The following is a 15,859-nucleotide window of genomic DNA, read 5'->3' on the forward strand; positions in this document are numbered from 1 at the left end:
ATATATATATACCATATATATATATATATATATATATATATATATATATATATATATATATATATATATATATATAAAGAGAGAGAGAGAGAGAGAGAGAGAGAGAGAGAGAGAGAGAGAGAGAGAGACTAGAAGAGTGACGTATAAGTAGGTCCCTGAAAAGTAAGGGAAAGCAGAAAACGAAGGGTTAAGAATCGGTTAGACATATTCTGTTTTAATATTTGTTTAGGGATTATTTAGGGCAGATTTTTTTTTCATTCGAAACTCGCCTAGCAACGGAACTATTTACTTGCTGACTCCATAATGAAGAACGCTCATAATGAACGGTTATACTGATTTGATTTTACATAAGGTCTTATTAACTTGCATCTTTAGTAGGTCTTCCTTCCTTCCCTTTATTTCCCGAGATATCATCTCCAACAAATTGGTGAAGGCATACTAAGTTATATAAACCTCTAATGAATATTCATACTTATTTATTTGACTGAAAGGGATTTGTCATTTATTTACCATTCATCTCCATTGTATCATATTTAATGGCTTTATTAAGTTATGACTGCAATTTATATTTCACCATTACATCTCCCCTCCGTTATAAACTAAATAAAGATGCCCGTTAAATTGTAAGTTGTCAATATAACAGTAGGTTGGTGGCCTTTTTAATTTTAATGTACGTCTTTTTATCTCTTGAACTTTTAACATACACGAAGAATAATTCATTTCACTATCTATTTTCATATATAAATCTTGAAACCCTCACAGAAATGTAAATGGTGAGATCAAGATAATTCTTTATTTTATTTTCAAATTGTCCCTTTACTATCTTCAAAACTACATGACATGTTTTCGTAGGAATAGACGAATAATGCTTTGGGAATACATGAATTATGCTCCTCAATCCGCAAAAGTCAAGAGGCAAACAATTGCAAAGACTCTTAGGCCTGGGCCAACTTGCAAACTGGAGCTTGCCTGAGAAACACATCCTGGTACGTATTGCTCTGCGTCGTATATATAACAGCAGACAGTTACAGCCATTTCAAACGCACCTCTGGATTCATGTGCAGCCATTCAACAAAGGTTGGTTTACACGTTTTACTGCAAAGAGCCAGTGAGTAAATGCCTTCACTGAAATCGTGAATGTTTGTTTTTTAAAAAGGCTTTGGTGAATAAAGTCATTTTAACTATTATTAGTTTCATCAAAGTACAATGAGTTTTATGTAGGTTGCGATATATTGTAATTTCATTCTATTTACAGTGTTCACGATGTTACTAATTATATTTCATTCTATTTACAAATATCATGGTTTTATTAGTTAAAACATTACATTAGTACTTATACTAGGACTTACATTTAGGTATAAAAGAATAGTGTTATTGTTAGCCGTAGAAGTAAAAAGAGTAGCAACAACATTGGTAGTAATCAAAATAACTTTTGAGCATCATAAAAACCCTGGATCATCAGCGAGACCTTAACTAAGCATTGGCATCTTACTCAAAACCTTGCAATGCCTTGTGGAGTGAAGACTCCTAGGAATGTACATTCTCGCCATTTTGCTTCAAACACATCAGCACATAGTCTAGAATTCTAATCTTAAAAAATAAAATAAATAAAAAATTGTAAGTTGTAGGTTGCACGTGGGAATCATGACTTAAAGTTATTTCTATCGTATGATATTGCTTGTTATTTGTGAAGGTTTCTCATGCATAATAAACAAACTTTAACCATTTTCTTCTCATGAGATATCATGGTCGTTTTCCTGGAATAGGGTGAGATCCAAGTTACCCCTAATGCAATTTAGGGCAGTGATTCTCAACCTTTTTTGGACCTTGCACTCTTTCACTTTATGTCAGAATGTCACCCCCACCCCCTTTCCAGAATTGTTTGCCTCCAAAGTTGCATTTCAAATAATATGCAACAAACTACTATCATAAACATACAAGTTAGTGAGGACCAATGAACGCTGCATTTTGCGTGGCCCTAGAGCCAGTTTGAGCTTGCCAGTCTGTGGTTACAGTTACCCCGAAATTTTGATATTCCCCCCTAGGGGGGAATTCCACCCTGGTTGAGAACCACTGATTTAGGGTAAAGATAAGGATTATATATCCTTTCCTGGTAAGAAGGTCTATATGATATGGGCAGCGGCACTTTTGGCTTGACGAACACAGGCACGCTTCTGGACCGTGGGGTTCCCGGTATTGCACTAACTATAGGCCTGACTTTCAGTTGATGCCTTCTTGGATGCTGATGGTGACCTCTGCTATGAACATTCTTAAGGTTATTTTCAATTACTTGGGGGCTATAAGGATGGATGTGCCCATTTCTGTGGATGAGAATGCCCTTCCTACGTGGTACTTTGGGTCTGATTCGATCTCTCAAGCGGAAGGCTGAATTCAAGGTGCCCGTTTTTCCATCATGAACAAGGGACTCTATGCGAGCTACCCTTTGGTTAACACTGTATCCCAATCTTGGTATGACACTGGAAGGAAAGTTGCGACCATGATTTTGTGGAAAGGAATTTTGAAACCCTGAAGGTGTAGGGAAACTATTTCTTTGATTTATATGTGGCTTTGTTGTGTGGTATGCTATGCTTGGTCTTCCTGTCACCCCTCGACTTTGCTGAGGACTGATTGTACGATGAAATTTGGTCCTCAGAGTATTTCCTTGAGGAAGGTAAGCTGGCTTATCAAGTCTGCTGTTCTGATTTGGAACTATTTTTACTGCATGGTCCTGTAAGAAATTAATTGTGTCCAAGTTATGATTTTTACCATGGGTTTGAACAGGTACTACTCCATAATTTCCAGCATATCTTGAAGCTGGATCCGTGCCATGACCAACTTGTGAGACTATTCGTAAAATACCAAGCCCTTCTTCCAGAGGAATTGTTCCTGTTCTATAGCTATTCTCGTAATCAACAAAAGGTTCTAGCACCGCATTACGACTAAGAGCACTATCATGACCTTGCAATGGGGTTAAGCTATGAACTAGTGCTGGAAGCACACGTATTTCTTGTAGTTTTATGACGGGAACACTTCCAATTATGTTTGGCCTAGAATCATAGTTAGCACCTTTATTTATAAGATAATTATTTTTGAACTTTTCTATATTGTTCCCAGATGCATAATCTACACCTTGCCCTGTAACATAAGGTTTCGTAGTAATGCCATGTGGATGCTCTGTTGGAACTGATGAGTAACTTGAATTGAGAATAGTGATTCCTCCAGGGCTTTGCCCATGATCCATCTCAGGAATAAATGCATGATTGTTCTTGAACTGGTCCACGTTATGCCCAGATGCATGTTCTTCTGGGACAGAAGAGTAACTTGAATTTAGGATAACATTACCTACTTGTCTTTGTCCATGGTTCATTTCAGGAATGAATACCTGCCTGTTTTTATTAATCAAAGGAGAACCTTGCAATTCAGATGTAGAAACCTGAGCATTCTCATCAGCTTGGTTAGTCAAATGCTCAGGAAGTGGCTGTACTTCAGAAATCCTTGGAGTAGTTTTATCATGAATAACTGTTAGGGTAGCCGTTGCATTTACAGTTGCTTGTGTAAGGCCGCTGATATTTTTTTTCTGAACCATTTCTTCAGAGCCATTTTTGGCCTCTGGAGCATGTTGGCTGTCAACGTTTAAGTTTTGCTGGTGATTTTGGCTAAGTCTTTGATGTGCTTGATGATTCACAGTCAGCTCTACTTGGTCTCCTTGAGATTCTTCCTGATTATTGCCTTGCATTGTTCCTCCATTGTTCTGCACTTCTTGAACTGTGCTGTTCTGTTGAAGTCCAAGACTGTGAGTTTCCATCCCGAAATCATCCTTGCTTTTGAAATCTAACAACTTTTCATTGGAATTATCAATATTGTTGTTTGTTTGGTTATCATTTGACCCAACAGCTATTTCTGACCCGGATGGCTCTGTATGGATGCCCAAAAATATCCCTTCATTGGTAACATTGAACCCACTATTGAGAGCAATGTTTAGGCCATCTAAACCAAGGTCTATATTATTCAGAAATCTGATCACAAAATCATCTCCTAAGCCACTGAAGCTTCCAGACTGATTATTAACAGGAGTGAATTCGAGCATGTCAGAAGAACCTACATCAAAGTTTCTGTTTACAGCAGGTAGAAAGACGTCTGCCAAATTTTCCTCAGATACCCTGCTCCGTAATTGTCCTGATCCTGAACTGGGTATAGCTTCTCTCTTACCCATCCTCCTGTTCTTAACATATGATGTTCCTCCGTCAGGGTGCGCTGCAATTGCAACATATTCAGTCGGCTTGTGTAGGTTGGTTATGTCTCCCAGAAACTCATTATTTCTGATACTTTCCTTGAGGTTAACTGGAATGGTATTAAGGTCATGAGAAGGGCCACTAGGTTCAAAATCAGGATGATGATACAAGGAGTGTATATGTTCGCTGATAGGGTCAAGAAGACGCTCGTCTCCTTTAAATCTCACGTGTCTATGGTGGAAACCAAACGGAGGATGCAACCTATGAAAATGTTTATCTGTCAAGAAATGAGGAGAATGTATCCTCTTATGTATATCCTCTGCGTGTCTGTTTCCGTGAATCTGCTTCCTTGGTTCTAAAAGGTAATTTGGATTCCTTAATCTGTATGAGGAATGAATTCTGTGGAAAGGACCCCTCGAGTATTCTCTGTTGAATCCCTCGTGAGGAACAGGCAAATTGCCAATAAGACGTTTCCAAGGTGGTTTAAATATCGGAATAGGTCCCAAAGGGTACCCCGAACTGTGAAAACGTCTGATATGTTGTACGTCACCGTGGACATGCTTGACTGGATGATGATAGATGCCTGGAATGTATGTATCTTCGTGGTAAGGTCTATGGGCATCAACCTCTAAATACAGGGGATTTTGCCGATGTCCAAGATGGGAAAAGGGGACTTCAGCTTCGTGAAAGTTTTTCCTGGCGTAGCCGGGGTACGGGTCAGCTGGAGCGCCATCTCTGTTGCCAAAGAAGGCTCCTCCAGAATCAGGATTAACGCCATGGAAAGTTGAAATAGATTGATATGAAGATGTCTCAAGTTCGCCTGGTAGAGATGAGGCGCCGATGACCAAAGAAAGTAAGAGTATCTGGAATGAGATAATTCATCTATTATAGTTTCAAAGCGAATGTAAAATGTCTGGAGATAATCAAGAATTGATTTTATTATGTCGTCAGTGACAGAAGAGAATGATCTCGAAAACAGACTTGACTTTTTTGAAGGTAAATGATTTCATCCATTTATGTTTTTTTTTTTTTTTTTTTGCGGTTCTCAAATGTTCATGGTAAGGGAATAAATATTTCACACATGTCAGTTACAATCTCTCTCTCTCTCTCTCTCTCTCTCTCTCTCTCTCTCTCTCTCTCTCTCTCTCTCTCTCTAGAGAAACACATCAACTTTAACACAGACACTCTTGACCTCTCTAGTAAACTTGTAATTTGTTTTCAGTTTATCTTCTCTTCTGTTAATTGTCAGTAATTAAGCCTAATTATTATGGTTACCTACTCTGGAGACATTAGTTAGTCCTCTCCTGATTAAATCAGCTAATCCCTGGAATTTTTTTTTGTATTCAAATGCTTATTTTTACTCTTTTAAAAAAACACAAGAAAGTAATTTTGTTTCATCATTTGGTGAGTTACCGTTTTTCTTCCTTAACATTGGCTGTACATCATAGCATGAATGTACTCCTACATACATTGAAGGAAATATATTTCGCAAAGTACACGCGTGAAATATTTAGTGACAAAATTTTCAATATTTTTTCGTCACCTCAAATTCTTAAAATAATATTGGAACGATTCTCTTTGATATTTTCCACCTCCCAAGAGAAAAATAGAAGGACTCGTTTTAATAAGCCGTTAAACCAGGTCGGGTCATTTGGAGGCGATGACCTCTATTCCTAGATGTGATTCTGAAACTGAATTTATATATTTTTGGTAGACGTAATTATTAGTTATAAATTGTTCCTGATTAATTAAGTTTAGTTTTTTCATAATATTTTTTCGTATTTCCGGTAGACTTCGTTAATCTTTAATTGTTTTAATAAGCTAAGTGTCATTTCCCAAAAGGAAAAAAAGGAGAAAGAAAAATCTGTATTATGAAATAGAACTCTTATATTGGCTTTTCTTTGCCGAAGTGCATTATTGAGTGCGGACAGTGCATGGATAGGTTACCAATCAATGCTTCGTAACGTGCAATAGAACTTAGGGGGTATAGTGAATGGAAATGAGTCACAACGAGTCCTTGCATTTCAAGTGCAGTCACACTCACAGAATCTGGAAACTGGTTTTATTCCATCCCACGAAAACTTTACACGCGTTTCTTGCGCTAAACTTCGCACCATGCATCAGAAGTTACTGGGTCAACTCTTACGGGTAATGAGTCACAATAAGTCTCTTGCTTTTCAAACACAATCACGCTCTCACGAAATCTGGAAACTGGTTTTATTCCGTCCTGCGAAAACTTGTCACAATAGAAATCACAATAGAAATGAAACCATTTTCTATTCGGGCCAACAGCAGGTTCGCCGTCGCTAAGGGTAACTAAAATCCCGGTAATAAATGTTCAGTTATTCCCTTTGTAGACGCCAAATCCTATTATCTATTTTCCATCAGTCAGGGAATTGAAATCATTTTCGCTTTTACGGAGAGATAGAAAACATTTTAGGGCGATGTGTGTGCGATGTGATTAATTCACTGAACGCTGGAGCCATTATTGTATGTAGTTGCAACTCCAATTTACGTGAACTCGATTCGCGCGTGCCACTCATTAATATATATATTATATATATATTATATATATATATTATATATATATATATATATATTATATATATATATATATATATATATATATTATATATATATATATATATATTTATATATATATATATATATACTTAAAATACTCTCAGATATCATCCAGAGCAGACGATAAATCCCCAGTAGAGAGATCAGATCTGCCGCCACCTGGTTCTGAATACGCTTACGAGATCGGAACGGATGAACTCCTTATTTTTATGTTTATATTTTCTTTTTAGGAGGAGAGGAATATGAAAGCGATCTCCTCGTACGTGTTCGGGATACTTGTTTGACTAATGAGGGTGACGTGGAGAGGAGAGGAACAGTTACGTGAATGAGAAAATGGGATTGCAGTAACAAATAGGAATCTTGACGCTAGAGTTAGTCATGTCTGCTGTTGCCAAGGTAGTGTCGGTTTTATCTGATATATTTATCAAAGATTTAAAGATTTTAAAGGAAGACATCAATAAATAACAAATTATAAGGAAGGAAGCACTAAGTAAAATCAATCATAGAAATAATTTCCCAAAAACTATTAAGAAAAAAAAAAATACGTTGACACTAGACCTATGTCTATTGTTGCCAAGGTAGTATCGGTTTTCTCTGAGAAAAATAAAGGAAGAAGAACAGAAAATAACAGAGAATCAGGAAGGAAGGCAGATGTAGAATCAGTGATAGAAATAGTTGTCCAAAAACTAATAAGAAACAAGAATAAGCTCGTTAACACTAGACCTACGTCTATTGTTGCCAAGGTAGTATCAGTTTTCTCTAAAAAAAATAAAGGAAGAAGAGCAGAAAATAACAGAGAATCAGGAAGGAAGACAGATGTAAAAGCAATGATAGAAATAGCTATCCAAAAACTAAAAAGAAACAAGAATAAACTCGTTGACACTAGACTTAACTCTATTGTTGCCAAGGTAGTATCAGTTTTCTCTAAGAAAAATGAAGGAAGAAGAGCAGAAAATAACAGAGAATCAGGTAGGAAGACAGATGTAAAATCAATGATAGAAATAGCTATCCAAAAACTAATAAAAAATAAGAAAAAAATTTGCAACAAAAAAAAAGGGAAAAACAACCCTGGAATCTTACCGAAGCCCTCATGTCTCGCACACAACCGAAAGAAGAGTCACAGGAGAAGTGTCACCGTGTCTCATTTGCAGCCTCCTCTTATATATAGATTCAAGATACAATGAGTGACTCCCGGTCATTACAGCGACCATCCTAGCGACCATCATCTTCACGAGACGGTCGTAATTAAAAGACCTGACCGAAGACAGGTGGTGATTATGGCCACACGCTTTTCGCGGTTCTACGCGTTTGTCGACTCTCTTTCGATGCGCGGTAATTTCGCTTATGAATACATGCATATAAATAATTTACACACACACACATACAAACACACACACACACGCACATACACACACACACACACACACACACACACACCCATATATATATATATATATATATATATATATATATATATATATATATATATATATATATATATATTACATGACAACAGCCAGCTATATTATATCTAACAGTGATTAGCAGGAGCAGATTTTTCAATATATTTCTTTTAATGTAACTTTTAATTATTATGAATTTTTTCCTATACACACACAATTTATATATATATATATATATATATATATATATATATATATATATATATATAATATTAATAAGTTTATATAAGGAATCCTTGCAAAAAAGGTCATCAACTATTACAAGTGTAAATATTCCAAACAAAAGTTAATGGCCACATAAAAACCTTACCAATAAGAATGCCTAAATTCGAAATCCTGTGTGTGTTGTGTGTGTGTGTGTGTGTGTGTGTGTGTGTGTGCAATACTTGCGTGAGGAAGTATAATATGTGATGCACATTGCCTCTTATTTTACGCTTATGTAGATCTGACAACGCCGCAATGAAAGCTGATCCGAGCTGAATGCACAGACAGTAAACAGCGCATTTGCCATTATTTGTGTCACTCATTTCCATAATCCTTTCCCGCGTTCAGACCATTATTATTACCTGCATATTATTACCGAGGTTACCTGCCGTGTCTCTCCTCAACAAACTCCATTATATCTAACTTAACGTCTCATTTTGGCCGGCGCTGGATACGATTTAATTCTCTCCTAAACTAACCCGTTGTTAATTATTAAATAATCTCTAGCCACTTACAAGACCCGCTAGTTCTTATTTCGGGAGGAGGGGTGGAGCCATATTTAGCCCACCCCGTGTCGCCGGGGTAACATATTCCCTAACTGTAACCAAGTATAGAACCTTCCATGAATAAGCAAGAAGTCTTATCTCAAACACTAACCATAAGCTCTTCTTGAAAATAATGCCATTATGTTTCCCATACCCAAATTACAAGTTAATTGCTTCATTGAACTGACCTAACCCTAACCTAACCTAGGGACATAGGAAAAAAAAAATGAATCTGGTGCAATGGTAGTATACATCTCGGGAATTTGCCCCCGTAAGGGGGTAATGCCGTCAGTGGACCTCATACGGTGCACTGTAGGCATCACTTCAAGTTCTTTGCGGCGTGCTTTCAGCCCCTAGCTGCAACCACTTTCATTCCTTATACTGTACCTCCTTTCATATTCTCTTTCTTTATCTTACTTTCCACCCTCTCCTAACACCACTTGATTCACAGTGCAACCGCGAGGTTTTCCTCCTGTTACACCTTTCAAAACTTTTACTGTCAATTTCCATTTCAGCGCTGAATGGCGTCATAGGTCCCAGTGCTTGGCCTTTGGCCTGAATTCTATATTCAACTCAATCTCGGGAATTTGCTTTTGACACTCGAGTGTTTAGCATTGCGATTCTTGGAGGGTTGTCGTCAGCGAGCATCTTGGATAACATGGCAGGTTTTTCGTTGATTTTCGCATGCGAGAAGACTTCCATGCTTATAGTATATGTGTACTATATATATATATATATATATATATATATATATATATATATATATATATTTATATATATATATATATATATATATGTGTACTATATATATATATATATATATATATATATATATATATATATATATATATATATATATATATATATACTATAATTATATATATCTCACTATATATTTCGCCAATGAAACTTCTGTCAATCACTACTTGATAAGGGTGGAAGTTAGTCCACCGAAATATAGTCCTTAGCTTTAAACCAGAGAGTTTTAATGGGTCTTTTATACTTGAGACGTAACCTGTTTTTACAGAAGAATTTATTTACATATAACTTATACGTATAATTATATGTAAATACACATACATATATCTATGTATGTATGTATATAGATTGAAGGAAGGAGGAGAGAGAGAGAGAGAGAGAGAGAGAGAGAGAGAGAGAGAGAGAGGCGCAAAGAAAGTCCGCGTACAGTAACTATTGTTTTCACATTTCACTTAATCTACTGACTCGCAATCACAATCTTTAAATGAATCGCAAAGACGATCCTATTAACATTTTAGAAATGGAATAAAAAAAGGCAAATGTATTGCAAACCTTTAATAATATGTCCCCCTTTGCAACCTCATGCAAACGAAATGTCTGTATACATGTAAAGCCGCTTTTACCCATAATCTGAACAAAGTTTCGTTTGAACAATGTTTTAAAGAATTAATATCATAAAAGAATAAAAATGCAAACATTTCCTTTTATTGCGGAAAAGCGTAAAATGTAAACGAAAATGTCGTTGAATAATTCATGTGAAAAATTCGTTGTGATAACATTATTCAGCTGAAACTGATGTTCGCTTCCAATATAGTTTATTTGAGCATGGATTGTTAGTATTTGTTTACACAGATGGGAGTATAACCTGATATATTTGGAATATGCATGTGTGTATATGTATGCGGTATACTATATATACATATATATATATATATATATATATACATATATATATATATATATATATATAATAATTATATATATATCATACATATACATATAATAATAAATAAATTCTTCTGTTAAAACAGGATACGTCTCAGGTACAAAAGGCCCTTTAAAACACTGGTTTAAAGCTAAGGACTATATTTCGGTGGACTAACTTCCACCCTTATCCGGGGCTTACCGGTGACCCCAGGCATATCTCCCACTATATATTTCGCTAATAATGCAACTCCTTCTGTCATTCACTACTTGATAAGGGTGGAAGTTAGTCCACCGAAATATAGTCCTTAGCTTTAAACTAGAGTGTTTTAATGGGCCTTTTACACTATATACATATATATATATAATATATATATATATATATTATATATATATATAGATATATATATATATATATATATAGAGAGGAGCAGAGAGAGAGAGAGAGAGAGAGAGAGAGAGAGAGAGAGAGAGAGAGAGAATTTTAGGGGAACAAACCCCGACAAACACTCCTGGGTTGAAGAGGTAAAGGCATGTCTTTCACAAGTATAGAATATTATTATACCAACGTTTCACATCACATGATGCGTCTCTAGGGCTTGGAAACTGCAGACTATAAATACTTGAAACATCACTTATACAAGTAAAAAAAAAAAAAAAAAAAAAAAAAAAAAAAAAAAAAAACTTTTTATTTAACGCTTACAAATGCAAAAATTAAAACAATAGCTTGAAAGGAACACCTGTTAAGGTAAGAGGCACAAAGTGACTAAAAAGACAGGGAGAGAATTAACACACGAAAGACATCTATATCGAACATGGAGAGTGAACATACAGGCAGTTATGCTATAAACAGTAGTGAGGACGAACATTGGGTGTTTAGTGTTGGTAAATTAATTCCTTTATAAAAAGCGACTCCAACACCATCAACTCGTCGTCTTTACGTTCAAATCCAATAATGTTTAAATGATTTTTGTCCAAGCGGTCTCCACAAATCTGAGAATGGTTCCGAACATTGGATAATTCAATCAAACAATTTGCAACCCATCCGGAAGCTGACATTTTGATGGGAGCAGAAACGATCCTTGAGAGGCCTCCACGTACAATCAACATAAGTTCCCAGGCTGCATCTGGGACAGGTATATATTTCATAAATAATGTTTGATGTCAGAGAAGGGCTCAGTTTTTTCCTTCCCTCTGGAAAAAATAACGTATATTGAGATGATTTCGTGGGAGCAACTTAAGATTTACATCTGGCAATTTTCTGAGGAATTAAATTCTTTTTAAAACTTTTGTCGTGAAGGAAAGGGAACTTAGCATAAATACACAATTTTGGAAGACCTTCCTTGACATCCAACATTATATATGATAAATATAAACCCGTCCCAGGTGTATTCTAGGAACCTACGTTGGATGTATATACATGTCCCAGGTGTAGTCTAGGAACCTATGTTAGATGTACGAGGAGGATTCTCAACGTTCGTTTCTGCTCCTACCAAAGTGGGGATGGGTTGCATGAAGCATCTTTTCTAAGAAAATCAAGATGATAATGATTTATATTCCCTGCAAGAATTCCTTTTTTTTTACATAAAAGAAACATTGATTTCACAAACCTGTTTCAGTTTAAATAAAAAAGTTTTTAAGAGATTCCCCTGTCTTTTTATGGAGCTTTAGACCAACGACCAGAAATTCCACATTTGCACAGATACCTCAGTATTCCATATTTGCAATTCCATATCTGAGATCCCTCACCTTTTATGCGACCTGTATAAAGCGAAGCTTTTTTTTTTTTTTTTTTTTTTTTTGGCTCCAGCCGTAGATTTCTGCTCGCCTTTTCCTGAATGTGTGGAAGACGACCTCTCGCGTGTATATTCTTTTATAGGTAGATTCCCAAATACCCTTTATATTTTGTTTCATACTGGAAACTCCCTAGCAAATAGCGTGTGTTTTTTTTTTTTTTTTTTTTTTTACATGGAATAGCAAATGAAAATCTTGAGAGAAGAGCTGTATATTGTTGTTGCTCCGTGTATAAACACGGAGGAACAACAATGTACCGAGTTCTTTTCTCAAGATTTTTATTTATTATTCCATGTACAAAAATATTAGTGAAAGTCAGGCTTTCCCCTTAATAAAAATAGCTGATTGGCTGGAAATTGTTTTAGAGCAAACACACACACGCACGCACACACACATACACTCACACACACACATATATGCATATATATATATATATATATATATATATATATATATATATATATATAAATGAGTCATATCACATTACCGTGATTCATATACATACATCGACTACAAATGTCCTTTAATATCTAATTCGCTCTACACCGGAATATATATATTTTCATATATGTTAACCTAAGGGCAATTTTTTAGTCGATAAGAAATTGTGTGGTCTAGGATGCTTCACTGTTGCGTCCTGAAGTTGTTGTTCCATGGTTCGCGCCCGTGAACCGACGAAAAATTTCTTTAGGGCGACAAAAAAAATTCCCCGCCCCTCTGGTTAACATATATGAAAATATATTAATTCCGAGGTAGCGCGAATTAGATAATTAAAAGGGGCTATTTATTTTTATATTTGCAGCTCGTAATATATAGATATATCTATATATAATATAAATTATATATAATATATAGTATATATATATATAGATTATATAGAATTATAAGTATTATACACTTTAGTAAACTGTAACATGTTTGTGTGTATCCATATCAATATTCTAGAGAATTGCTGACATACACAAAAATACACCTTTTCTTTTTGCAGAAATGAAAATAAAAATTCCTTTTAAATTTGCTAAACATATTTCAGTTCTTTGTTTCTAAAAATGCATCGAGTTTACTGACCTTGATTGAAATAGAAAACAGGGTTAAATTCATCTCGGCCGAGCATGTTTTTGTCACATGTTGATAGCATATCCTAACAGTTGCATGAAATGTCAGAGCGAAAATATTCGTTCAGCTTTGAACCCTGGAATTACCTTCGGTAGAATGAAGTACTGCGATCGTGAAGATTGAGAGAGAGAAGAGGAGAGAGAGAGAGAGAGAGAGAGAGAGAGAGAGAAAAGTTAACTGCAGCAGGAAAAGGACAGAAACTGTTGACCTTCAATAACAGACCTGTTTGAAATTACTCCATAGAAAAACTTTTTATTGCAGCCAAATTTCATTCAAAACTGATATATAACATTACACACACGCACACACACACACGCACACACATCACACACACACCACACACACCAAACCACACACATATATTATTAGATATATATATATAGAATATATATATATTAATATATATATATATTATACTATATTATATATATATTAGATATTCAGTATTTATTTTATTACTCAAGTCAAAATATGTAAACGGTTTATTAGTCATCAATGCAAACGACCAGTTACTGTACTAAAATTTTTATCTCTTACAACTATTTAAAATAAAACGAGTTGTCTATCCATAAATTTCAGGACAAACGTTATATTTTTACATATTTAAAGTCTGTCGAAGTATTAAAAGTATAATTTGGGCAACGCTTTAAACGAAAATATTTAGTCTTATGAAAGCGTTTGAATTAAATTCGTGTTTTTTTTATATAAGAAAATAGGGCAAAAACCCCTTTATAGATTTCGACCCTTTCAAAAGCATTAGCATTGTGGATGCCTTAGAACTAACTGTGAATATCGCTTCCTTTTCAAATTTAGAATGAAGATTGTAGAAACATTACAACCGAGTCTGAATATCGCTCCCTTTTCAAATTTTGAGTATTTTGAATACATTAGAAGCAAATTTTGAGGATTTGCTGACGCATTGGAACCAAATCTGAATATAGCTTTCTTTTCAAATTCCGAGTAATTTGGATGCTCTAGAACCAGATACGGATATATCTTCCTTTGAAAAATATTGAGTATTGTTAATGCATTAGAAACAAATTTAAATATAGCTTAATTTTCAGAATTTGAGTATTGTGGATGCATTAGAACCAAGTCTGAACGTTGCTTTATAAATGTCGAGCATTTGCGGATATACTGGAACCAAATCTGAATATAACTTAATTTTCATATTTCGAGTATAGTGGATGCATTAGAACCAAGTCTGAACGTTGCTCTACAAATGTCGAGTATTTGCGGATGCATTGGAACCAAGCCTGAATATAGCTTCCTTCCCAAATTCCTAGCCTCGTGAAGGCATTCCGAGTAAATTCCAACGTCCCATTTCTCACTCTGTTTCGAAAAATCTTCAGGGGAAGCGCTTCGCACGGAACAAGCGCACTCCGAAGGCGCGCATAATTTGGGAGGTCTCATTGTCCTCGAAATGATTCGGGTAAAATGACGCACGGAGTTTCTCTGTACACGAGAGAGAGAGAGAGAGAGAGAGAGAGAGAGAGAGAGAGAGAGAGAGGGCGGGGTTAGATAGAAAGTCCCGTATATGTACAATGGATCATGAGTGGACTCCTACCTGACATTCTGAAAACATTTTTATGTATTTACATCTTCGTTCTCTTTAATACAGATAAAAGTCCTACTCTATAAGACCCAATATGTATCAATGTGTCAATGTATTCTTGTTCTTTTAAAACTGTGTGTAATTTAGTCTACGAGTAATAAACTCTTAATTCAACTATGACAGACTCTTCAAAAACAGCAGTGGGACTTTGAATAATAAAATTATTAAAAACAAATACAATCTAAAAAAGTTGACCCCCCCCCCGCCCCCCCCCTCACCCCCCCCCCTCACCGGCCCCCCCCCCCAAAAAAAAAACCCCCCCCCAAAAAAAAAACCCCTTCTTTTTGGGGGGGGGGGAACGAAATGGAGAAATGATAGTCAATATTAGTAGTAATCAGATTGGAACTAAACCAAAAACCCTTAGTTTACGATTCTTCCACTAATAATAGGCTTTGTTGGGATATTAGACTTCTATGGCCTCTCAGCTATTATTATGAGTAAAAAATTGCTTCACTTTTATTTTCACGCTCGCAAAAAGGTAAACAATAGAATATTATGTAAGTTGAAAATACACATACCACACACTACACACGCCTATACAGATATTATTATATATATTATAATATATATATATAATATTATATAATATATATATATATCTATAATATAGATAGATATATATAT

At 35.4% G+C, this 15,859-nt stretch overlaps 1 protein-coding gene across 1 annotated transcript; it reads right to left on the minus strand.

Moving 5' to 3' along the window:
* Window positions 1-1,307: 1,307 nt before the first annotated feature.
* On the minus strand, window positions 1,308-7,954 carry LOC135196784 (uncharacterized). The gene is made up of 2 exons (XM_064223573.1): window positions 7,896-7,954; window positions 1,308-5,095 (listed from the first exon to the last, which is right to left on the minus strand). Exons 1-2 carry the CDS (start codon window positions 7,905-7,907, stop codon window positions 2,042-2,044), a joined length of 3,066 nt encoding a protein of 1,021 aa, XP_064079643.1. The 5' UTR covers window positions 7,908-7,954; the 3' UTR covers window positions 1,308-2,041.
* Between the last annotated feature and the right edge of the window lie 7,905 nt (window positions 7,955-15,859).

The sequence above is a fragment of the Macrobrachium nipponense genome, chromosome 18 (genome assembly GCF_015104395.2).
Source record: "Macrobrachium nipponense isolate FS-2020 chromosome 18, ASM1510439v2, whole genome shotgun sequence".
NCBI classification, from domain to species: Eukaryota; Metazoa; Arthropoda; class Malacostraca; order Decapoda; family Palaemonidae; genus Macrobrachium; species Macrobrachium nipponense.